Consider the following 24,247-nt stretch of genomic DNA (forward strand, 5'->3'; position numbering starts at 1 on the left):
TGATTCCATGCACGTACACTTTACAAACATCTCGCACAGTAGCCTGGTGAGATCTATTAGTAGTGCCTGCAAAATATCAGGTTTAAAATCCAGTAGATGAAATATTTTTGGAAATTATCATAAAATATATTATAAATTTTCATATTTCACTTTTTCATGTCAAACTTAAGATTCGAATGATACAGAATTCGGAGATATTGTTGTTATTTTTATCATCTGTACAGGCTTGCAGCTAGTTAACAAAAGACAGCTAAATGTCAAAGGTTACCACCCTCACAACCAGGAAGTGTCGTGGAAAGCTGCAAGACAACTGAAGTGTGTGAGGGTTGGGCACCAGGTGACTGTAGAAACGGCGGCTCCTCAAGATGTCTCAAGACGATAAACTCACCAAGGAGGAGAAACTCCGTCTCATAGACCAAGAGATCAACAACCTGCATGACTTCTGCGTGAAGTCGGGGTTCACCGAGGAGCAGATCCGAAGCCTCTCGGCGCCGGTCGCCAGGATCGCCGAGCGCGGCAGGCGGAAGACCTGGTTGTGGCGGCTGCTGAAGATTTGCCTGGTCGTGGCGGCGGTTGTGTTGTGTTACAGCTGGGACCCTGCTCACCGCAAGGTGGCCATCTACGGCAAACTGGCTCTCATGAAGGTACAGGAGGTGTTTTGTGGTTTTTTTTTGTTGACACATGTTTCATTCAGTCTTGATATTTGCACACCTGTTGGATTACCTATCTATATTATGACACCAATTAACTCCATCGCAATTAACCTGTCATGGCACCTGCAATGATACCGATGGTCTCCCCTGTAGTGCTCACACCTGTAACTTGGCCTGTAGTACTGTACTCACACCTGTAACCTGGCCTGTAGTACTGTCCTTACACCTGTAACCTGGCCTGTAGTACTGTCCTCACACCTGTAACCTGCCCCCCCCCCCCACAGGTGTTGCCGTACTGGGACTGGACATACCTGTACGCTGAGGAATGTCTGATTGACAACCCGTACTACGTCCAACCTCCGCTCCTGACGGCAGAGGACTGTGAGGTAAGGAGACGTTAGTTCTTAATGATCAGTTAGGACAGCACTAGCCTCTACCAGGCTCCGCGCGATCGCTGGGAAAATAGTAGAAATCGGCCAAATAGAGTAAATAGTATGCCAGGGGTAGTCCGCTATACACTGAAGCTGGTGGGCCGCACTGCGGTAAACAAAAACATGCTGCCTTATATGGAAACGCGGGCGTGAATAGTAGCATCACTGTCCCGTCAGTCACAGTGATTGACAGCGCTTCCGGGCACAGTATGTTCTGTGCCTGGAAAAAGGACAGAACGTGACGGGCACGAATCGTGACGCTGCAGGGGGTTGGCCATAAACGTTTACTGATCTTTAATTTGTTGTTCGCAGGTGTGTTTTGACTTGAGGGGCGTGAAGAGGCTGAGAAAGGTCGGGCACGCGGACATGTCTGACCTCCTGCTTGACAATGTGCCACTGGTGGTGACAAATGTATAAACCAAGCCTCTAACTCGTGTTGTTCGCAGGTGTGTTTTGACTTGAGGGGCGTGAAGCGACTTAGAAAGGTCGGGCACGCCGACATGTCCGACCTCCTGCTGGACAACGTGCCACTGGTGGTGACAAATGTATAAACCAAGCCTCTAACTCGTGTTGTTCGCAGGTGTGTTTTGACCTGAGGGGCGTGAAACGACTGAGAAAGGTCGGGCACGCGGACATGTCTGACCTCCTGCTTGACAATGTGCCACTGGTGGTGACAAATGTATAAACCAAGCCTCTAACTCGTGTTGTTCGCAGGTGTGTTTTGACCTGAGGGGCGTGAAACGACTGAGAAAGGTCGGGCACGCGGACATGTCTGACCTCCTGCTTGACAATGTGCCCCTGGTGGTGACAAATGTGTAAACCAAGCCTCTAACTCGTGTTGTTTGCAGGTGTGTTTTGACTTGAGGGGCGTGAAGCGGCTGAGAAAGGTCGAGCACGCGGACATGTCTGAACTCCTGCTTGACAATGTGCCCCTGGTGGTGACAAATGTGTAAACCAAGCCTCTAACTCGTGTTGTTCTCAGGTGTGTTTTGACTTGAGGGGCGTGAAGCGTCTGAGAAAGGTCGGGCACGCGGACATGTCTGACCTCCTGCTTGACAATGTGCCACTGGTGGTGACAAATGTATAAACCAAGCCTCTAACTCGTGTTGTTCGCAGGTGTGTTTTGACTTGAGGGGCGTGAAGCGACTGAGAAAGGTCGGGCACGCAGACATGTCTGACCTCCTACTGGACAACGTGCCGCTCGTGGTGACCGACGCCACGCAGGACTGGACCGAGCTCAACCAGATGTCATTTGACGACTTTCTGAAGGTAGATCTTTTGTTTTGAGTAAATGATTCTTTGTACACAACCTAGTACATTTTATTCCATCGACGTTTCGGTGACCATCTGTCACAATCCTCAGGGCAATACTGAGTGGTTCACATAGCAATGCAGCTCAGTAAAGAGTCGCTGCTTTTGTATTGATGTATTACACGTAATGGACAACAGGAAGAATAACTAAAAGAAATGTTAAGCTAATTGTAAATTCAAATAAAGCCAAAGTCAAAGTTGAATTATAATGGCCCCCGAGCTGTTTTGCAATGAATGAAAAAATACTAGTTGATAATCATATCAATATAAACACAGTCTACTGAAGCCAGCTCAGGGGTACACCTGAGGGAGTCACCATCTCAAATTTCAAACACTTAATGCTAGGACAGATTCATACAAGCATTCATTTTTTCCGTGCACCATTCCACAGTGGCATGCTCTGCCTGGCACCGTTGTGACGGCTCCCACAGTTGAGTCTTACCGTGCCAGGCTGGAGGCCTGCCCGCCTTAGCCTGGGACCTCCCCCCCTACTTTGCCCCTCGCAGGGTTATATGGGGGTATGCAAGATGATGATGATGATGAAATATGTGTGTCCTGCACAGCTGTTCTCGACCCAGAGGGAGTTCACGACGTCAGGAGTTTGTGACTTCCACTGCAGCCTGAAGAAGTCCCTGTCCACCGCACACCCCTCCGTGCTGCTGTCTGAGACACAGGACAGGGCCGACTGGCACGCTATGTGGTGAGTCCAGCTTCTATTTTATCTGATAAATCAACTTTACACTCAGACAAGTATGATGTTGGGATGTGCTCCTCATCTTATAGCTAAGCCCTGAGAAAAGGAGCAGACAGGCTGTTGCAAGACATTGCAAGTTCATTGTAAGAAAAAGAACTTGCTTGTGTGAAAGGAAACTCTTAGACGTTTCGCTGAAGTTACATGTGTACTTCTTGCCGTATTAGCCGCAAGGAAAGGGGCAGATGGGGTACTGAATCATCCCCTTTCTTGGTTTCTCTGCTCCCTCTCTTGCTGACCGACAAAAATACATGTGCCTAGGAATGTAAAACTTGGAAGCATGAAGTGCACCTTAATTCATATTCCTCAATGCAGAACCACCCTCGTTAAACCAGGACCCCATATAGCTCCACGTTACATCGATCGCGAAAGGGGAGCGATGTAACGTGGAGCGATATGGGGTCCTGGTTAAACGAGGGTGTGCAGAACCAACATCTAGTAATGCCAAAAAAAAGCAGTTACTCAAACAACTGGATATGATTTTGGAAAGGAAACTCATATCCAGCTGTTTGAGTAACTGCTTTTTTTGTTGGCGTATCTTATTACCTGGATGTCTAATCTTCATCTACTAATAGTACTACTGGTAAGAAAGAAATCCTAGTTGTGCTTGAGGAACGTAGTTACTCTGTGTTTGATATTTGACAGGAGAAACTGCGAGCATGACGGGGTGAAGCTGATGCGGAAGTTTTACGGGACAAGGCCATACTTCCTTCCCCCCATGGTCGAGTCTCAGGACTCAAACTGGGTCTTCGTGTCGAAGGGACAGAACATCAAACACTTCGTGCCGGTAATTATCACTCTCTCACTTGCTCACTCACTCACTCACTCTCTCACTCACTCACTCACTCACTCACTCACTCACTCACTGGGTCTTCGTGTCGAAGGGACAGAACATCAAACACTTCGTGCCGGTAATTATCTCTCTCTCACTCACATACTCTCACTCACTCACTCACTCACTCACTCACTCACTCACTCACTCACTCACTCACTGGGTCTTCGTGTCGAAGGGACAGAACATCAAACACTTCGTGCCGGTAATTATCTCTCTCACTCACATACTCTCTCACTCACTCACTCACTCACTCACTCACTCACTCACTCACTCACTCACTCACTCACTCACTCACTCACTCACTCACTCACTCACTCACTCACTCACTCACTAGGTCTTCATGTCAAAGGGACAGGCCATCAAACACTTTGTGCCGGTAAATTATCTCACTCACTCACGCTGACCCTTCAATCCATTCATATTAATGATAAACAAATAAAGAACCACAGTCGGACTGTTATAATTGAAGACTTTTTGTTCCATGTTTCCTTTAGCTGCCGTTTGAGGAGCACTCGGTGGTGTGGCTGGCGCAGGTGAAGGGCGGCGTCTCGTACCGGCTGGAACCGGATCCCATCTGCGAAACCACCTGCAAACCCATCGACGTCACGCTCAAACCAGGGGATACATGTACGTATTATCTTCTTTAGTTATTCACTTATTAGATACTTTTTGTAGACAAATTGGGATCAGAAGATGCAGCCTTTATGCTGACTTTGAATGACCTTGAACCACCTGACCTCACCGCCCCCCTCCCCCGTTGTTCTACAGTGGTCGTGCCCCAGGACCTGTGGACTGTCCAGCTCAAGAACAGCAAGGATTCCGAACATGTCGTGGTCGTCGCGGCAACAGGCACCTGGGATTAGATTGTCCGTTCTTCATCAAACACCGGCCACTTAAAATCTGGAATGACTTGTTTAAAATTTGAAGGGCACGATGTTTAAGGGGGGCAGCCCTATGATCCCCTATGTTCCGACAGCTATGTTTGACTGTATTAATGACATTGAAAACTTAAAGATTTCAAAATCTTGTCAGCTCTTTCAAACTTTTGTTGGCCGGTGTTTCATCTGTGCCTGACTGCGAACAGCTCAATGTTCCAACACTCTTTACTTCAGTTAGAGTTAGGAAAAGGGTTTGGGTTTATAGGCTAAATTAGGGGGTGTTGGAACATGGGGGTGTACATGTACATGTAAAGGGTTTGGGTTTATAGGCTAAATTAGGGGGTGTTGGAACATGGGGGTGTGCATGTACATGTAAAGGGTTTGGGTTTATAGGCTACATTAGGGGGTGTTGGAATATGGGGGTGTGCATGTACATGTAAAGGGTTTGTGTTTACAGGCTAAATTAGGGGGTGTTGGAACATGGGGGTGTACATGTACATGTAAAGGGTTTGGGTTTATAGGCTAAATTATGGGCTGTTGGAACATGGGGGTGTACATGTACATGTAAAGGGTTTGTGTTTACAGGCTAAATTAGGGGGTGTTGGAACATGGGGGTGTACATGTACATGTAAAGGGTTTGGGTTTATAGGCTAGATTATAATTAGGGGGTGTTGGAACATGGGGGTGTACATGTACATGTAAAGGGTTTGGGTTTATAGGCTAAATTATGGGCTGTTGGAACATGGGGGTGTACATGTACATGTAAAGGGTTTGGGTTTACAGGCTAAATTAGGGGGTGTTGGAACATGGGGGTGTGCATGTACATGTAAAGGGTTTGGGTTTATAGGCTAAACTAGGGGGTGTTGGAACATGGGGGTGTACATGTACATGTAACCACGCAACTATCTGCTGCTGCTGGAGCTACATACAGGAGCTGGTACCGTTGACCTTCATCAGTCATTTGACCTTCATCTGTGATTTTTTAAAGCAATTTGTCTTCAAGGGACCGTTACATAAGAAGATTAATCAGGTGCCCTTATGGACCATACAAATTTATTTCCTATGTTCTCTAACGTCTGGATGTTAACAGAGGGCTGGGAGGAAAACTTGCATCTGACTATATCCACTCCCTGAAACTGTGTGAACCTGAAGGTAGACTTTCTCCTCAGACTCTGTTTTCATGTTGATCCAGTTCATTAATAATTATGGTGTTTTTTTTCAAATTCTAAGAACCATCAACACAATTTAATGTGGTATCAACATTATCATTTTGAAACCATCCATAAAAGTGCATATCTGGATAATCTATAACTGATGTTGCATTATCAGGTCCTCTAATGGATTAAGGTTTATGACTGTTACAGTTTTATACCTGTTGTCACTTGGGTGTAAGGTAGAAATAGGGTGGGGAGGGGGGTAGCCAAAGTAAGGCCACATCAAGGTAAAGCTTTGGTTTGAATCACATATTTCTGGGCAGTAAAAGTTGGACATAAATAGATGAAGAATATGATACCAAAGTACTTGGTTTATAAAACTGATGTAAGATAGAGAAACAATCTTCATACTTGGACTTAATGGTTAAAGAAAAAAACAAGTATCCAAGTACGTTGCCAGAATTGTTGGCTTTTACATTCAATTATCACGATCACTTTTCACAACAGTGCCTGAGAACCAAAGAACTGCATTGTACGGGCCTCGTGAGTCCACACTTGGAGCTGGGTAAAGTCAGGAACGATGTTACGATGTTGGGACCACCAAAATTGGCTTTGTGATCAGGAAGTTGAAATGTCTAAAAGAATGTATTTTTGTGGGCAATCACAAAGAATAACTTGTGGTTATGAATGGATAACTATAAATTTATCAATAAATGATATCTTACTACATTTACTCATTGCAGCTGTTGTGTTTTGTTGCATAATGAATGAATGGTCAAATTATCAAATGGATTAATGAACATATGACTGAATAAAGGAATGCCAGTCTAAATGAGGACAACGGTTATTAAAATAATTCAACACACATAAGAGTTTATCACATGATAAACAATAAATCCTCTCATTGTTCTTTCATTTGGAAGAAGGCTCTAGGTATCATTGTTCATTGTTAAAAAGACTTCCATTAGTGAAGTACAAACAAATAAACTTCACTTTTCTTCCTGGAGTCATTACATATAACATTACACATTACATTAGAACTTATGAAACACACATTACTTTACACAATATATCTGTATCTGTATCTGTATAGCCGGTATAACCGCCATTAGGCGTAACACACCAGCTGCACTATACATATCTACATACAATACATATTAGGTATGATCCATATGTCCTTGTTATATCATTGTGCTGTCTGCTGGTGTCCGGATGTTTGTCATATGAGCGGATGAACAGTGGAGTTGTCACAGGAATTTGGATAAGGTCTCCAAGCAGATGTTGGGGTGACGTTTTAGTGATGGGACAGCCACATCTGTAATAAACATACATGTACCTGTTAGCACACCTTACACCTGCTGGTGTACACATGGGTCCAGACTAGAGGGCACCTGTCGGGACAGCCATACCTGTAACAAACACACCTGTTAGCACACCTTTTGTTCCCCACACCTTACACCTGCTGGTGTACTTACACAGGAGGTCCAGACTGGAGGGCACCTGTCGGGACAGCCACACCTGTAACAAACACACCTGTTAGCACACCTGTGGTCCCCACACCTTACACCTGCTGGTGTACTTACACAGGGAGCACTGACTGGAGGGCACCTGTCGGGACAGCCACACCTGTAACAAACACACCTGTTAGCACACCTGTGGTCCCCACACCTTACACCTGCTGGTGTACTTACACAGGGGGTCCAGACTGGAGGGTCCCCGTCGGGACAGCCACACCTGTAACAAACACACCTGTTAGCACACCTGTGGTCCCCACACCTTACACCTGCTGGTGTACTTACACATGGGTCCAAACAGGAGGGCACCTGTCGGGACAGCCACACCTGTAACAAACACACCTGTTAGCACACCTGTGGTCCCCCACACCTTACACTTGCTGGTGTACTTACACAGGGGGTCCAGACTGGAGGGCACCTGTCGGGACAGCCTCACCTGTGACAAACACACCTGTTAGCACACCTGTGGTCCCCACACCTTACACCTGCTGGTGTACTTACACAGGGGGCACTGACTGGAGGGCACCTGTCGGGACAGCCACACCTGTAACAAACACACCTGTTAGCACACATGTGGTCCCCACACCTTACACCTGCTGGTGTACTTACACAGGGGGTCCAGACTGGAGGGCACCTTTCGGGACAGCCATACCTGTAACAAACACACCTGTTAGCACACCTTTTGTTCCCCACACCTTACACCTGCTGGTGTACTTACACAGGGGTCCAGACTGGAGGGCACCTGTTGAGACAGCCACACCTGTAACAAATACACCTGTTAGCACACATGTGGTCCCCACACCTTACACCTGCTGGTGTACTTACACAGGGGGTCCAGACTGGAGGGCACCTTTCGGGACAGCCATACCTGTAACAAACACACCTGTTCTGAATGGCGTTTTAACTGTAAACAAGCCACTGCTTCTGTGACGTCACGTTATGCAGCCACACCTGTGGTCCCCCCGCACTTGAAATTTCAAAACTTATATTTACTATAAATTGTGTACATTTTCAATGATTTTGACTTGCACTAGAAGATTAAAGAGATAGCCAAAACAATGTAATACAAAACAGCTTCGTTAAATGTAACTGCAATTGAAAAAGAACAAACATTATAAAGGCATACAACAAATGTTAAGAACTAATACAATGTTCTGATATGGATCAGTTCTATATTGATACATGTCTACAACTTGTTCGCAGTACTCATTTAAAACATACAGCATGCTGACCTCAGCTGAGACAATGTACAGAACAGGTCGCCATGTTGGGGACTCAGTAGTCTAGCAGCTCCAGGCAGCTGGCTGTGGTGTCTGCTCCTTCAGGAACTCGACGCTCAGAGTACCTGTGTATGGAGAAAGGAATACAAAGATGCATTGTCATAGTTTTAACTAAAGAGCATGGACGTAAAACTTCTATGATGAATATACAATTCCATAAAGGTTATTGGACAGTTAAAAATTGGTACATTCAAAAGCAATGTATCCTGCTGTAGTATAATAGAAATTGTCATTCAATCTATACCACTGGATCACAGTACTTAACTGATGAAGCGTGTCAGGTGGACACTTGAAACGTCTGATAAGTTCATACTGTAACCCAGTGAAATAATAATGTAGAGTGAATTTTGATTTTATTCTTCAATTTCCTAGATGACTAATATTCTCAAACATAGTTTTTGTTGTATAACATTTGAACATGTGAGTGAGGGTGTTTTATCTACAGTGTAGATAGGCTTAACATGTTTTGCATTATGAGAGTCTCTTTAGATACCCTTGGGTACAATATACCATAAGATAACCAAGATAGCTCACATCAGCCCCTCCAGTGTTGGGTGTTCCTCAGCAGCCTGCACCACAGCCTGGAACCCTGCAGGCTCCATGGAGATGCACCCCAGGTACAGCCACTTCAGGGCAGGGAGTCTGGGTAGAGCCTCGGCCAGAGCCATGGCAGCGGTGTCAGACAGGTGTACACCTGTGAACCCGTGACCAGACATGTCCAGCCTGGTCAGTGCCGGCAGTGCGCTGATGAGCCGTGCGACCCTCCCCAGTCCAGCTCCTGTTACTCCACTATTCCACCCGATGTACAGCTTCTGTAGTGTGTTGTTACAGTGAGGGGCTGTGGTCAGACTCTTGTCACCAGGTGGGTTTTGTTCCATGTCCAAACTGCTGGGCTGGCAGAGTGTTTGCACCAGTGAGACAATCCCTGAGTCCCCTATGTTATTCCAGCTCACATCCAACACCTGTAATTGCACCAGGTGAGGCAGAGCTTTGATCAGGGATGATATTCCCCTGTCACTGATACCTGTCCAACTGAGAACCAACACCTTCATGGCTGTGAGGTGGTGGAGGATAGCAGCCAGGCATTCCAGCCCGGGGTCTCCTATGGGATTACCACTAATGTCCAGTTTGATCAGTCTGGTTAGCTGACACAGTGCAGGGACCAGTGTGCGCATGCCTGTGGGGCTGATACTGATCTCCCTCAGGACCAACACCTGCATGGCAGTGAAGATGGGGAGGATGGCAGTGAGAGACTCCAGTCCAGTGTCACCGATCTTATTACCATGTATATCCAGTTCTCTCAGTCCCACTAGGTGGCGCATGTAGGGAGCCAGGGATGACATGCCCACAGCTGTCATGCCAACTCCTGGTTTCAACATATCCCCTCCAAGACGGAGTACAGCCAGGTGTGGAACACTGAACAGTCCAACCTGTAGGACTTCCATCCCAGCATCACCAAGGACTGGGTTATGTGTAAGATCCAGCTCCTCTAAAATAGACATGTGTCTGAACCCCTGCACAAGTGGCTGGAGTGATGATGGTGTTAGGTGTGTCCATGACAGATCCAGTGCCCTCAGACCAGGAACATTCTTCAGAACTGAAACCAGCCTGGCTGTCTCATCAGGTGAGTCAAATGTCACATTGTGTAGTCTCAGGTCTAACCGCAGGCCGGGAATGGGGGAAGTGAACATCTGTTCCAGGTACTGACTATCAGCATGAGACAACGCTAGTATCATTCTATCAGGGAGCTGTGCTGACTGGATGTTTTCCAAGTAATAGTTAAGAGCAGCATGTGGTTTCCTGAGTCTGTGGAGGTTCATGGTGATAACTGGCAGGGCTCTGCTGACAGCCTGCGGTACGTCCGGCTCTTTTCTTTCATTCAGAAGTTCCAGGCAGAGAATCATGAACCTCTTGTAAGTTTCAACTGATTTTTTTATCTCTAGCTTTACAGGTAGGTGGGACTTCTCCTGAAAGTCATCTGGTCGTAAATGTGATAACTCCTTCTTACTAAGATTGCTCAGCTCTTCCACCACAGCTTGTGCTGCCCGTGAGTCACAGCCACACGTGAACTGAAGCAGGTTACTGAGTTCAAACGCCTTGCTTATGGAGGTGAGCTGCAGCAGCTCTACAATGTCTTGGTTCAACAGAGCATGAGCAACATATCGTCCGGCCAGGAACTCTTGCATGGTCTTGTGAGAAAAGTTCAGCTGTTTTGTAGGATGCAATTTTGAGGCAGAAACCTCCAAGGAGACCACACCCAGCTTTAACAGCAACTCCCAATTAACCTTCTCCCTCTTCACTTCTGTAAGATCAAGCAGGGTCTCATTCCTCAGCAGTGCCTCTAGCGCAAGCTTGCCGAGCTGCAGTAATGACTCCACAACCTCTGTAGGCAGCCCTTCTGCTGGCACGTCCACTCCTTCCCGCTCACAGTGCTTTCTGACCAGACATGTCAGCAGGTTGTTGTACAGCCCTGTCATTGTTCCAGAAGACACCATCTCTTGGTCCTCCTCCCACAGCACACAGACAAACATCAGGAAAATTGGTGTATATATTAAAGTGTTCAGAAGGTTGTTATCTTTGACTTGTACAGCAAGTGTTTTTGTCAGTTCTTGCTTCCCAACAACAGTGAAATACTGCTGCATGTATTCCTCCACATGTTCTTCAGAGAAGCCCATGATGTGTATGTGACAGTCTGGCCGGGTGTACTGCTGCACTCCTGCTGAGGGTCGGGAGGTGATCACAATCGTGCTGTTTGTGAACAACTTGCCAGACAGCAGTTTGGGAATGGCCTGCCCGGCTGCCCTAGCCTCAGGCCGCAGCTCATCATACCCATCTAGGAGGAAGAGCACACGGTACTTGTTCTTTTGTAGGATTGCTCTGATGGACTGTACATCAATACCTTCAGTTGCTTCATCAACACACTGGTCCCACACCATCTCCTCTATGGTCTCCCCCTCTCTCACCTCCCGGAGTCGGATCAACAGGACGATGTTGTGCCATCTGCCCAGCTCTGTTTTCTGTGAGACAGCATCTAGAGCTTCTTTGGACAGAAACGTTGTCTTCCCCCCTCCGGCTTCACCCTCAATCAGAATGCACCTTGGTGCTGTGGATAGTCCTGTGACATCTGGCTTGAACAGGTCGTCTAATGACTTCAGTTCTTTTCTTTGTTCCCCGTTCATGGATTCTGACATGTTATATTTTTCTGATGTTTTAAGGTGTTTTTTTTGTGTTGGTACCAACTCTAACTGGGTAAAGATATCACTTAGGCGGAGTGTGAAGTTGTCATTCCAGATCAGAGGCTTAAAGTGAGACAATTTCAACACATAGTACTTCTTCACAGACGTCTGTAACACATCTGAAATATGGAGGACGCTATTGTTAGACATCAAACTCCAACTTTGTTAGAATCTAAGTTAGACGAAGATATAGTTCAAAGATATCATAATTGATGATCATATATCAAATCCCTGTCATCAGCTGGAATTCTGGTTGACAGATTATTGGATCATAAATTGATCTGCAATAGCACTGGTATATTGATAAGTACCCCATCAATCAATTATAGCAGGATATCAAGGATTTAATCTGGCTAATAGTTTGCTGTGGTACATCTAGTATGTTTAAAAAATCATGTCACAAAAACCTACTGGCAACAACAGGATGAGATTTCCTACTGTTTCTGATTTGAATTCTGAAATCGTCTGATTCATACCTGTCAATGATGAAGTCCCTGCATCTTCCACTGGAACGGGCACTTCTAGAAGAGAACACAGTAAATATCAATAATTTGAAAGTTTTAGTAAAATTTCAGTATTTTGACTGGCTGGTCACACTTGAATAATTAAGTTTTGTATTTTAAGCAATTGTTAACAATACAGTACAGTTTTATCCAAAATGGTTCATGTAAATATGAAGTTATAATGGAAATTGTTATAATTATAGTACAGTCTGTATAAGTTTATCTAGAAGTGATGGCTGAGAATCTCTAAAGGATGTTGCCTGATTGCTATGATCCTGGTGTTTTGGAAGTACATAATTGACAGCGGTTACAGCGAATAGGTATAATGGTAAGGCAATTCAATGCGATGATTTCCTGGACAGACAGTGGTACTATAGCTAGACTAAGTGCAATGTTCTGTTTTGGACCTACCTGGTGAGAACCTGGTGCTCCCAGATGGTGCAGCCAGCTGATGTAGCTTCCGTCTTACTTCCTCAACATTGTTATCGGTACACTTAATTTTGCTCTTTACACCACTGATTTCCTCATGGAGCTGTGTGTTGTCAGTGCTGACCTCTTCAATTTGTGCCCCGTGTTCAGTCACCTTTTCCTCCAGTTGACTCACTGTACCTTTGACATCTGTAATGTCCCCTTCTGCCTTATTTATTCTATACTGATGCTGCTCCAACATGGAAAACAGCTCAGCGGCTAGGTCAGGTACAGAGTGTCGTAAGTCATCATTGCTGTCCAAGAGAGCCTTCACTGTCTTCAGAACCTGCATCAAATTCATTTAGGTCATTGAAATTGAATTAAGCATAATGATTGTTCTGAGCACCTCATCAATGCTGTATATAATTATGTGTGATGATTTCCCTCTAAAGGCCAGTGACATTACTTCTTTATATATACATTGTACCAGTTAGACCTTTGTAAATTATCCACCTATAAGATTTAAAAGGCGCCGCTGTGCATGTCTGTTTTTGCCTTTATGTTACATTTATGTAAGGACACTCAATTTAAATATTGCAGTCTGAGTCTTTCCATTAATAAGATGACATACCTCAGGTATGCTCTGCTCGAGTGTCTCCAGCCGAGTCCCATGATCCTCCAGTTCCTCCTGGTGAAGCTGAAGCTGCCTGGTGTGCTCCCCCATCACATCTTTCAGCACACGGACCTCAGCATCCATGCAGGCTTTGTCAGCACCTAGGTGGAACTCCTCTTTCTTGATCTAGTAGAGAAAAGGGGCTGAATACATCAAATCAACTTAATCATGTCTAATCTTGAACAACTAACCAGTATGAGACGCATGAGTCACAATATGTACATTGTATGTCTCAGACTAAATTTTCGCAATTTGATTATTGTACTTGAGATGATAATTACAGAGAGAGAGAGAGGGGGGGAGAGAAAGAGAGAGGGGAATAACTTTGCAGCTGTGTATTCAGTAAAAGGTGTGACCCAAGGCAAAAAAGGTTATCTAAGATATGTGGGATCTTCGGCTAATAATTATCACATAGTATTACACAGAGAAAAACCTTAGACCCGGCTGCATTGTGCAAGGAAATTTCAGTTCATTACTATTTTTAGTAGCATTATTGATACTAAACTGTAGGATGTAAACAGCAAAACAAATCTTGAAGAAATTTCTGCTGTCTTGGACCGTAGAATAGTCTTTCCAGTTTCTGACATGTGATATGTACCATCAATCTGATGTTACTGCATTACATATGAGTATACTACATGCAAGTACTCTGTACATGAAGTTAGATCCATGAGATCACTTGATATATATAAGATACAACACGGTGTATTCCGCATTGCCGAGGTACCATCCCGATCAGTGGGAGGGCCAGAACCGAGGGTGATGCGGAATACACCGTGTTATATCTTATGTCATACCCACCCGAAAAAACACACATTTCAATGCGGAATGCGCCAGAAGTTGAAGGAGTTTTGTGTCCTCGAACATAGAAATGTAACAATATCGATTTCAACCCCCCAATCCAGTATTCGAATTTTCAACGGCGGCGCAACCGGCGCACATGAAAAATGCATTCTGAACATCCCTTGTGATACAAGTAGAACCCTGTGTGATATGGAAAATTATCACACGATGCGGAACACCCGTATCAAAACTTTTAGCGGCCAAGGTATGACATAAATCATCACATCGTCGCACCTTTGAGATCTCCTCTGCTGCCTTCTGTGCAGCCGGATCTGAGACCAAGTTTGGATCCCGCATCAGCCTCAGCAGTTTGTCCATGTGGTTGTTGAATGTCTGATGGTCAAACGTCAGGTCCTTGGAGTGCATAGCTTGGTTACGAACTTCTATAACCTTTCAAAAATACAAAGGAACACACTTCTTGTCAGAACAGTGGTCAGTTATGAATTTAAGCAGGATGATCTTTTATAATCATATTCAATGAATGGGGCTTTTGAAGAAGCTGACTTGACTTTATTGACTTTATTGAAGAAAATCCATTAGCGGTGCCCTAAGGCACATCACTAGTCTTCCTGGACTACTTATCAACAAGAATTAATGATGATGCGGAAAAACCAACAGATAAGAGATGATGAAAGACAATGGCCCAGTCCTCAAGCATGATAGGAAAAAAATATTGTCGGTACCGACATTTGCAAATACAGAAGATGAAGCATGCTACTGCAATTTAATTTTTTTTTTCATAAATACATTTTTCTTATAAACAATGTCAAAGGCTTAAGTAGTCAAAGGATAGCAAATAACTCAGAAAATTACCTACTTTTTTTGAAGATTCAACCCTGATGACATATTTCTTGCAATAGTAGCAGAAGACAAGGAAGTTCAAGAGCGCCGAAGGATCCGACTTCTCTGGTCCTGTATTGTCAGCCAGCTGACCCTTAGGCATGAACACCTGGAGGGTTGGAAGGATTAAGAACAAAATGTATATGATAGTAAATGCAGATGCACACATGTGCAGATGCAAACACATGTAGATGCATACATGTGCAGATGCATACACCTGTGGATGCATACATATGCATACATGTACAGATGCATACACATTCATACATGTACAGATGCATACACATTCATACATGTACAGATGCATACACATGAAGATGTATACATGAGCAGATGCATACATGTGCAGATGCATACACATGCAGTGCATACACATAGATGCATCACATGTGCCGATGTAACATACGTTATTCATGTACAATTCTAGTACCTACTCGTACTAATGCATGTAAGAAACTCAAACACCCAATACAAGAAAATGGCGAAGAAACAATGTCCTTTCCTGGGTAAACTCATCCAATGATTTTTGCAACTTGAATCAAAGGCAGATACTAAATCAAAGTACTTGTCGCAGCTTTTAACTAGCATTGGTACTAGTACCCTCAAGTAGGTCTGTCTTAAACATTTATAGGGGTCAAATATTGTGAGTTCAAAGCAGGCATAAATTTCCTTTCATTTAGAATGAGTTCATGATGGGATCAGCTTCTGACCTTTGCCACTTCCCATGGTTCCTTGCTCCACTTGCTGGGAGTACAGTTGGTCCAGCCGATCCGTGCTGCTTCACCTGTGTAGTACGTTTCCAACTCCTGTCGCCATGGCTCACAATCCTGAGATAATACAGAATTTCATGGTGATAACAAGACTTAGTATGCCTTCAGCAGAAAAATGTGGTCGGTAAGGAAAATTTTGCATGTGGAATTCCCTGTAAAATTGGCAGCTGTCATCAGAATGATGCTATTGACATGATGATCCTGTCAATAAGCCTTTTTCTAATGCACTATTGACAGGATCAATTTGATTATTGAAAACCTATTAGAGGTCATAGGGCAGGCATGAAACTTGTTAGTAATACTTACCTTGCATGTTTTTCCTTTCTTTGGGTTACAAGTGCAGTTTTCTACACTGCGTCCAAGTTTGGCTACAAGCTCTGCCTGGAGTTCCCTTGCCGCTTGCAAAGTAACGTTTGCCAGACCATCGCGGGTTTCCAGCAGGGCGATCCCCACCCGCAGCCAGTTCTTGTACCCCGGGTTGTTATGTCGGTCTGTCCAGCTCATCTTGGCTTCCTGTGGTCCGGATTCTGGCTGTCCAACCTGCTGTAAGACTGCTCAGCTATCTGTGCCATACCATCATGATCAATGGCGGGGATGCCTAAATGAATGATAAAGAAGACACTTTTAAAACTCTGTTCTACTCTCATTTTCCAAATAAGCGTACTGCTACGTTTGTTTTTTTCTACCTCAAAATCCACCCAGTAACGTAACATGACCAGTTAACGTCCGATTTAGTCAAAACGTTATTTATCTTAAACCACGCGGACAGAGCCAAATGTTAAACCAATGGGCAGAAATATCAGCTCTTCTAAAAAGAAAATGCATGGTCTGTAAGTTTTTATCCACATGTTTAACGCTGTGCGACCATTATCGTCCACCTCAGTCTTTTCCCTTCTAGCGCTATGCTTGAAGAACATAGACCAGAAAAAAATGCACAGTAACTATCCAAAGTGGTCTACAGACAAATGATAGTAAAGTCATTATGTTTGACCCGCCGCTTACTTGATGCGATGGAAGAAAACAATATTGTCCAGTGAATTTCAACGACATGCGTGGCATGTGGCGTTCACATGATAAACAAATGGCTATTATGTTTTGCCGTGCAAAAATTAACCACCTGTCTGGGGGCCGCTAGGTTGTATCAAACCTTCCTAAAACTGGTAAGAGGTTCAAACCTCGAATCACCATGGATAGTCTGAATATCAAAGAAAGGTTTAACGTCAGCTACTTTTAAAAGATACTAGCTATCGTGTAAGTTAGAAAAACATGATGACGAATGCGGTGTCGAATTACATATGAAATACGTCAAGCATGACGATTCCGTGCAACTTGTTGTTACTGGTTTAGGAGTTTATTCTGTTCTGTCGCTGGACGTTAACCTTTTTCATTGTTTTGTATAAAAGAGAGATGGCTAGGGATCATATTTATGACGTTCTTTATTGCTCACGAGAACAGGCTTTGGCATAATACACAGCGACATGTGGACATGACCCAAACTGGACGTAAACCGGTCCTGCACGTAAATAGGACACGTTACATTACATTCTTCTTTTGGACGGTACGTTTATCTTTTTTAAATCGTGGCTTTGCTAACCTGGGATCCTCTTGAAATTGAAAATTGAGGATTTCCTTCCAATACTTCCTGGGCATTTTTGCTCATAAGTCGCTATTTTTTGGCCTAGCGGCATTAATTTCCCAGTCCCTATGACCCAGCCTTTGTGAAATCCTGGCGGGACCCGTAACATATAATATCGGTCGATGACACGTGTTATTGGGAGAAAATAAGATGCCACACTGACGTTTTGAAATGCAATTTTCGTATATAAACAGTCGACGGTCTGTTTACATCGTAAACCTATGCTGATCAGAAGAAAAAAAAAACACATGTATATTGCAGCGACGCACAGTGTTTCCTTTATACCTTTATACCATCTTCAGTCGAGGAAGGCAGCGCCTGTTGTGGACTGATCTATTCGCTTCCGCCGTGTTCAAGTGTGCATGTAATCGAGTCTCCACCAAAGCGTGGTGTTGGAACATTATGTACAAACGGAACTTATATGCTATTAGTATTACGCGGAATTGTGCAATCTTTATGATGCAATATTGGTCTCTCACTAACAGGCCTTCCTTGTTTCCTAGTCTTTTCTTTCTCGACGCGGCAATTTGCCGACAAATCACTCATATCTGATGGATCTTGAAACACTGAACAGTCGAAAGCTGGGATCTGTACTTACTTCTTTCATGTATGTCCCCAGAAAACGTCCATCAACATTTGGAGAACTCTTTCTCGCGCACTTTTACTTTACTTCCGCATTCCGCCATCTTGGATTTAGAACAGCTTATTCAACTATGGGGGTGATTGTAATAAAAAGGCGAAAAAAGAAAAATTTACGCAAAATAAATAAGAAATTAGTTGCTTTTATAGTATACCGTAGTATTTGCTATTAGTCATTAGCAACTAGAGTGCGCCATTGGCAATGAATGAATAATCATTTACTGTTGACATCTGCAAGGTTGAGAAAATGGACCATTCCGTGAAGGAACCACCTGTGGGTATTTTTTTGGCGGCGCACTGGAGCGAGACCGTTTGGTGTAGTGTAGGGTTGAAGTTGATTTATGCTGTAAAAGATCCCATCTATGAATTCCCGAGACGATTATTCTTGTGCAGCATACCTCACGAGCATGGTGTTCTCACAAAAAGAACCGATGTATTGAAAATGCTCTAAGATTTCCTTCTATGTTTCCCAATGGGGGTAAGGGGAAAACCCTGTATAGGTACCCGTACCCGTATACCTGTATAGGTATACCGGTATACCCCATTTAGGGCCCCAACAAGCCAGGAAACACGCTATGACTGCCGCCATATGGGGCACCCAGAACGGCTGTATTTTACGGTCTCCACATAGTGATATAAGACACAAACAGTTGACTATACTCGGTCAGAAAATAGCTGAACAATCATATTGTACGATCTTTTGATTTCTATGAAGGACGGAGTTTTGGAAAATACGGAACTTGCGAAGTTCGTACGGAGCGCCTGTCAGAACGTGCGAGCACCGATCTCGGAGACCTTTCAACTAAACCTGTTCTGAAAAGAAATAGAAAAAACACTCAAACTATCAACCTATCCGCATTTCATTATCTTCAGATGCAATACTCATGATCTGTTTGGCTGGAGCTGCCAGTAAACCTGCGTAAAACCTACAGGAAACGCCCAGTTCTCGATGCACGGAAGGTCCGCCATGACACATGTGCGAACTAGCCGCTTTAATAGACGGAAAGTAACCACTTCAAATATTGCGATACAAACATTACGGCCATTCGGCGTGATTTGTCTGAATATTCCGTGCTCGGTCTCTGCAAGGAGGTTCCTGATTAAACCTCCTTGGTCTCTGTCTTTAGCGTGAGGCGTTTCCTCTCCGAGATCGGTGCCCGCACGTTCTGACGAACTTCGCAAATTCCGTATATTCCAAAACTCCGTCCTTCATAGAAATCAAAAGATCGTACAATATGATTGTTCAGCTATTTTCTGACCGAGTATAGTCAACTGTCTGTGTCTTCAATGTGGAGACCGTAAAAAAAAAAACGCCGTTCTGGGTGCCCCATATGGCGGCCGTCATAGCGTGTTTCCTGGCTTGTTGGGGCCCCAAATGGGGTATACCGGTATACCTATACGGGGACCTATACGGGTACGGGTACCTATACAGGGTTTTCCCCTTACCCTCCCAATGGAAGTGATTTTAGCCATACATCATTACCATTCTGATCAGTTTAAATGTTCTTTTAGTGAATCTTGTGAACAAAAGAGTATTTTGAGACACAGGGTAGGGCCGACTGGCACGCTATGTGGTGAGTCTACAGCTTCTGCTTTATCGAATGAATCAATTTTACAAACAAGTATGATGTTGGGGTGTGCTTCTAGCCCTTGTGGAAATGAGTAGACAGCCTACTGAGACATTGCAAGTAAGAAAACAAAATTGGTTGTGTGAAAGGGATTTGAACTCTTAGATGTTTTACTGATTTTGGTTACACACATGTACTTCTTACCCTAAGCCCCGAGGAAAGGTTTCTCCGCTCTCTCTTGTTGGTAATGACTAACCCAGAAAATATATTTACATACGAACGTATAAGTTGGAAACATAACCTGCAGTAAGTGCTCCTTCACACTCCTCAATGCAGAACAAACATCTGGTAATAGTACTACTGGTAAGGAAGAAATCCTAGTTGTGCTTGAGGAACCTCTAGCACCCTGTGTTTGATGTTTGGCAGGAAGAACTGCCAGCGTGGCGGCGTGAAGCTGATGACAGGAAGATCTACGGCACACTGCCATACTTCCTGCCAGCCCCCGCCCCAACCCCCCCACCCTCCCCAATGTTGGTAATTAACAAAACTTGAATGTGTTCTTCTGATGATTTACAGGAAGAACTGCGAGCATGGCGGGGTGAGGCTGATGCGGAAGTTTTACGGGACGCGGCCGTACTTCCTGCCCCCCATGGTCGAGTCTCAGGACTCCAACTGGGTCTTCGTGTCGAAGGGACAGAACATCAAACACTTCGTGCCGGTAATTATCACTCTCTCACTTGCTCGCTCACTCGCTCACTCACTCACTCTCTCACTCACCCCCTGACTCATTCTCTCACACACTCACTTACTCACTCACTCATGCACTCATGCACTCATGCACCCGCTCCCACTCACTGGGTCTTTGCGTCGAAGGGACAGGACATCAAACACTTCGTGCCGCTAAATTAACTCACTCACTCACTCACTCATGACACTTAATACCCACTCACTCTTTCCCTTATTAATTTGCTCACTCACTCACTCACTCACTCATGCACGCACTCTCTGACACAGTCACTCACGACACTCACTAGCTCACTCACAGTCGCTCTCTCAGTCACCCTCATGCATTCGTGGAATCACTTTCCCACTGACTCTCAGTCACTCACTCACTCAATCACACGCTCTCACTCTCTGTCACGCACTCACACACACACACTCGCTCTCTCACTTACTCTCTGGATGTTGTTGGTTTACTTGTTTATTTTCGTATACAGGATACTTGCTATATAATATGTTTTCCTAATGTGCTTGTATGCTGGGGTGAGAACCAGTAAAAGTAGGAAACACCTGTCCTTCAATCCATTCATATTTGTGGTAAATACTGATAAACGAATAGAGAACCACATAATTGAAGACTTTTTGTTCCGTGTTTCCGTAGCTGCCGTTTGAGGAGCACTCGGTGGTGTGGCTGGCGCAGGTGAAGGGCGGCGCCTTGTACCGGCTGGAACCGGATCCCATCTGCGAAACCACCTGCAAACCCATCGACGTCACGCTCAAACCAGGGGATACATGTACGTATCATCTTCTTTAGTTATTCACTTATTAGATACTTTTTGTAGACAAATTGGGATCAGAAGATGCAGCCTTTATGCTGACTTTGAATGACCTTGAACCACCTGACCTCACCGCCCCCCTCCCCCGTTGTTCTACAGTGGTCGTGCCCCAGGACCTGTGGACTGTCCAGCTCAAGAACAGCAAGGACTCAGAACCCGCCGTGGTCGTCGCGGCAACAGGCACCTGGGATTAGATTGTCCGTTCTTCATCAAACACCGGCCACTTAAAATCTGGAATGACTTGTTTAAAATTTCAAGGGCACGATGTTTAAGGGGGGCAGCCCTATGATCCCTTATGTTCCGACAGCTCTATGTTTGACTGTATTTGACTTTGAAAACTGAAAGATTTCAAAATCTTGTCAGCTCTTTCAAACTTTTGTTGGCCAGTGTTTGATCTGTGCCTGACTGCGAACAGCTCAATGTTCCAACACGCTTTACTTCAGTTAGAGTTAGGAAAAGGGTTTGGGTTTATAGGCTAAATTAGGGGGTGTTGGAACATGGGGGTGTACATGTACATGTAAAGGGTTTGGGTTTACAGGCTAAATTAGGGGGTGTTGGAACATGGGGGTGTGCATGTACATGTAAAGGGTTTGGGCTTATACGCTATATTAGGGGGTGTTGGAACATGGGGGTGTACATGACTATGTAACCATCTATCTGCTGCTGCTGGAGCTACATACAGGAGCTGGTACCGTTGACCTTCATCAGTCATTTGACCTTCATCTGTGATTTTTTTAAGCAATTTGTCTTCAATGATTAATCAGGTGCCCTTTATGGGCCATACAAATTTATTTCCTATGTTCTCTAACATTTTGAAACAGAACTTCAGGAAGACGTCAGGATGTAAATAGAGGGCTGGGAGGAACACTTGAATCTGACTATATCCACTCCCTGAAACTGTGTGAACCAAGGTAGACTCTCTCCTCAGACTCTGTTTTCATGTTGATCCAGTTCATTAATAATTATGGTGGGTTTTTTTTTTCAAATTCTAAGAACCATCAACACAATTGAATGTGGTATTAACATAATCATTTTGAAACCTCTGTTTTGGAAATAAGTGCATATCTTGATGATCTAACTGATGTTGCATTACCACGTCCTCTAATGGATTAAGGTTTATGACGGTTACAGTTTTATACTTATTGTCACTTGGGTGTAAGGTAGGAATAGGGTGGGGAGGGGGGTAGCCACTGTAAGGCCACATCATGATAAAACATTGGTTTGAATCACATATTTCTTGGCAGTAAAAGTTGGGCTTAAATACATGAAGAAAATGATACCATTTAGCAGTGGGTTTATAAAACTGATGTAAGATAGAGAAACAATCTTCATACTTAATGGTTAAAAAAACAAGGATCCGTGCATCCAACTGCCAGAATTGTTGGCTTTTACATCTAATTATCACAATCACTTTTCACAACAGTGCCTGAAAACCAAAGAACTGCATTGTACGGGCCTGGCAAGTCCACATTTGTTTCTAAGGTTGTAGAAATAATTCAACACACAAAAGAGTTTATCACATGATAAACAATAATAATAAAACAATAAATCCTCTAATAATTATTGTTCTCCCATTTGGAAGAGGGTTCTAGGTATTATTGTTACTCCGGGAAGGAGGTGTGACCTCCTTCTGGGGTATTGGGATTGCTTTTGCTTGCGCGTTCGCAGCTATAACTCACGATCCCGTCGTCGTATCGGTGTGTAACTTGGCATATAGTGTGCCTGGTTGGGTGTGGTGATGCACGATGTCTTAGTTACACCGTAACTACTTTTATCGTAAATGCAATACTGTAATTGCACCCCTATAATTAATGCCATGTCCCACTGCCCTGCCGTAGACACCGTGCTATAATCCGTTCCGCTTGAGTAGAATACTTCAGGCAGATACGGGGTATAATTCTTTCCAACCTGCTGTGATCGTATAGTCACTGTTACATTGAAAAATAGACAACGTGCATCACCACACGCAACCTAGGAAACGATATACCAAGTTACATACCAATGCGACAACCGGAATTGTGAGTTTTAGCTGCGAACATGTGCCGAGTGAGCTTCAGTCTGTGTATTAAGTATGCCGTGCACCTTGTCCACTCGCAACTCGCATACAGTATGTGCGCACGGGACGGACGATGTATTTTTACGCACAGTGTGAAAATGGCAAATCTCTGGACCTTCAAACTTACCACACTTGTAGTTTATAATACGGAGGCTGTGACAATGTAAAAAGTTTACACAGGGGATGAAAGATTGTTGAGAAATATCTCTCAGAAAAGTGCGCGCGCCAGTGTCACTTCCGGGTGGTTAGATCCGGTGACCTTTGACCTTCGTGAAATGTTACGATAATATAGATTTGCCTTTTTTATTGCAAATAGCTTGATAGCTATAGATCAGGCTGGCCTGCAATAAATTGTGGAAAGAGGATTTACTGCATATTTGTGATTTCTGATGCATCTTAGTTGTAACTTGTAAGGCTGAATGGTTCGTTGATAATTGAAAAGGGGCCATCTAGATCTAACTTTGTGATTTTTCCCGGAATTTCTAGATCCCATCTGTGCCATCCTGTAAAAACATACTTTTCAGCAGGTTGACCACTCCTGTATTGAAAGAAAAAGATATAAACAAACAATTTTTCTTTACTTGCTCTAAAACACTACTTGGACTGAGCAGAGATGCAATTTGTGTGGGTCAATACTTGTACATACTATAAATACTTCACGGAGAATTGTGTCCTACGGACTCTTGTTTATTGTTAAAAATACTTCCATTAG

The 24,247-nt window shown here is 44.2% G+C and overlaps 3 protein-coding genes across 3 annotated transcripts; 2 read left to right on the forward strand and 1 right to left on the reverse strand.

Moving 5' to 3' along the window:
* Window positions 1–258: 258 nt before the first annotated feature.
* Window positions 259–5,255, forward strand: LOC136426915 (uncharacterized). The gene is made up of 10 exons (XM_066415638.1): window positions 259–644; window positions 938–1,039; window positions 1,397–1,495; window positions 1,531–1,620; window positions 1,933–2,022; window positions 2,168–2,353; window positions 2,959–3,095; window positions 3,792–3,933; window positions 4,476–4,608; window positions 4,750–5,255. The coding sequence occupies exons 1-10, from the start codon at window positions 366–368 to the stop codon at window positions 4,842–4,844; spliced, it is 1,353 nt and encodes a 450-aa protein (XP_066271735.1). The 5' UTR covers window positions 259–365; the 3' UTR covers window positions 4,845–5,255.
* Window positions 5,256–7,095: 1,840 nt separating this feature from the next.
* On the reverse strand, window positions 7,096–18,407 carry LOC136423852 (NLR family CARD domain-containing protein 3-like). Its single transcript, XM_066412216.1, has 11 exons — window positions 18,315–18,407; window positions 16,387–16,678; window positions 16,021–16,137; window positions 15,288–15,419; window positions 14,705–14,860; window positions 13,586–13,753; window positions 12,958–13,300; window positions 12,520–12,564; window positions 9,342–12,162; window positions 8,760–8,872; window positions 7,096–7,328 (listed from the first exon to the last, which is right to left on the reverse strand). Exons 2-10 carry the CDS (start codon window positions 16,582–16,584, stop codon window positions 8,803–8,805), a joined length of 4,050 nt encoding a protein of 1,349 aa, XP_066268313.1. The 5' UTR covers window positions 16,585–16,678; window positions 18,315–18,407; the 3' UTR covers window positions 7,096–7,328; window positions 8,760–8,802.
* A 1,456-nt stretch (window positions 18,408–19,863) lies between these two features.
* On the forward strand, window positions 19,864–23,900 carry LOC136423980 (uncharacterized). Its single transcript, XM_066412383.1, has 4 exons — window positions 19,864–19,929; window positions 20,500–20,641; window positions 21,305–21,437; window positions 21,579–23,900. The coding sequence occupies exons 1-4, from the start codon at window positions 19,925–19,927 to the stop codon at window positions 21,671–21,673; spliced, it is 375 nt and encodes a 124-aa protein (XP_066268480.1). The 5' UTR covers window positions 19,864–19,924; the 3' UTR covers window positions 21,674–23,900.
* The last annotated feature ends 347 nt before the right edge of the window (window positions 23,901–24,247 follow it).

This window comes from Branchiostoma lanceolatum, chromosome 1 (assembly GCF_035083965.1).
Source record: "Branchiostoma lanceolatum isolate klBraLanc5 chromosome 1, klBraLanc5.hap2, whole genome shotgun sequence".
Classification (NCBI taxonomy): Eukaryota; Metazoa; Chordata; class Leptocardii; order Amphioxiformes; family Branchiostomatidae; genus Branchiostoma; species Branchiostoma lanceolatum.

Excerpts from the sequence above, each read along its gene's own strand:
- LOC136426915 (XM_066415638.1), top strand. The coding sequence starts at position 366 with ATGTCTCAAGACGATAAACTCACCAAGGAGGAGAAACTCCGTCTCATA. Across the intron at positions 1,496-1,530 it reads TGCCACTGGTGGTGACAAAT|GTGTGTTTTGACTTGAGGGG; the intron begins GTATAAACCAAG and ends TGTTGTTCGCAG. Across the intron at positions 2,023-2,167 it reads TTGACAATGTGCCCCTGGTG|ATAAACCAAGCCTCTAACTC; the intron begins GTGACAAATGTG and ends GGTGACAAATGT.
- LOC136423852 (XM_066412216.1), bottom strand. The coding sequence starts at position 16,584 with ATGAGCTGGACAGACCGACATAACAACCCGGGGTACAAGAACTGGCTG. Across the intron at positions 14,861-15,287 it reads GGGTTGAATCTTCAAAAAAA|GTTATAGAAGTTCGTAACCA; the intron begins GTAGGTAATTTT and ends TATTTTTGAAAG. Across the intron at positions 12,565-12,957 it reads GAGCACCAGGTTCTCACCAG|AAGTGCCCGTTCCAGTGGAA; the intron begins GTAGGTCCAAAA and ends GTTCTCTTCTAG.
- LOC136423980 (XM_066412383.1), top strand. Across the intron at positions 20,642-21,304 it reads ACATCAAACACTTCGTGCCG|CTGCCGTTTGAGGAGCACTC; the intron begins GTAATTATCACT and ends GTGTTTCCGTAG. Across the intron at positions 21,438-21,578 it reads GCTCAAACCAGGGGATACAT|TGGTCGTGCCCCAGGACCTG; the intron begins GTACGTATCATC and ends GTTGTTCTACAG.